The following is a 741-nucleotide window of genomic DNA, read 5'->3' as shown; positions in this document are numbered from 1 at the left end:
CTCGTCGAGTAGATATCCTGACTCGGCGAGTTTTTCACTCTGTTTGGAAAATTTTTGAAAATTTTTACTCTTTTTGAAATACTTCCACCACACCCCACACTCAAACATTGTTTGTCCTCAAGCAATCATTTTAGACGAATAAGAAGATTTAGATTGAAGAAATCCTAAGAAAACCACACAAAAGAAAATAAAAGATGAAAAACAAAACGAAAAGGAAAGGTAAAAAGAAAGAAAACTCAAGCAGCGGGTTGCGTCTCGTAAGCGCTTCTTTTTGAGGAGTCTTTAGCTGGACTCCTTCCTGCTCTACGTTGCAGCGGCTTTCTCCAAGTCCAATCCCTCTTCTAGTCCTTCATCCTTTGGCATTCCCTCTTCGTATCTTTTGATCCTATGCCCATTGACTTTAAAGCTCGACCCATCCTTTCTCCATAACTCAATCACCCCGTATGGATATACATGCTTGATTGTAAAAGGCCCGGACCAATGAGTGCGCAATTTTCCCGGAAAGAGCTTTAGTCTTGAATTGTACAAAAGAACTTTTTTCCCTTCTTTAAACTCCTTATTACCCTTCAACCTTGCATCATGCCATATTTTGGTCTTGTCTTTATAAATCAATGAGTTTGTGTAAGACTCATTCCTCAATTCCTCCAAAGCATTCATTTGCAATAGTCGATTGGCATGCAACTCGTTTGGCTCAAAATTGCATGTTTTTAAAGCCCAATAGGCTTTATGTTCAAGCTCCAT

General features: G+C 39.1%; 1 protein-coding gene across 1 annotated transcript; it reads right to left on the bottom strand.

Annotated features, from left to right (window-relative positions):
* Positions 1-303: 303 nt before the first annotated feature.
* On the bottom strand, positions 304-741 carry LOC145113648 (uncharacterized). Its single transcript, XM_079049716.1, has one exon. It carries the CDS (start codon positions 739-741, stop codon positions 304-306), a length of 438 nt encoding a protein of 145 aa, XP_078905842.1.

Source organism: Lactuca virosa, chromosome 5, assembly GCF_052849685.1.
Source record: "Lactuca virosa cultivar CGN04683 chromosome 5, Lactuca_virosa_CGN04683_v6, whole genome shotgun sequence".
Lineage (NCBI taxonomy): Eukaryota > Viridiplantae > Streptophyta > Magnoliopsida > Asterales > Asteraceae > Lactuca > Lactuca virosa.
This window is presented reverse-complemented; position numbering and strand designations above follow the sequence as displayed.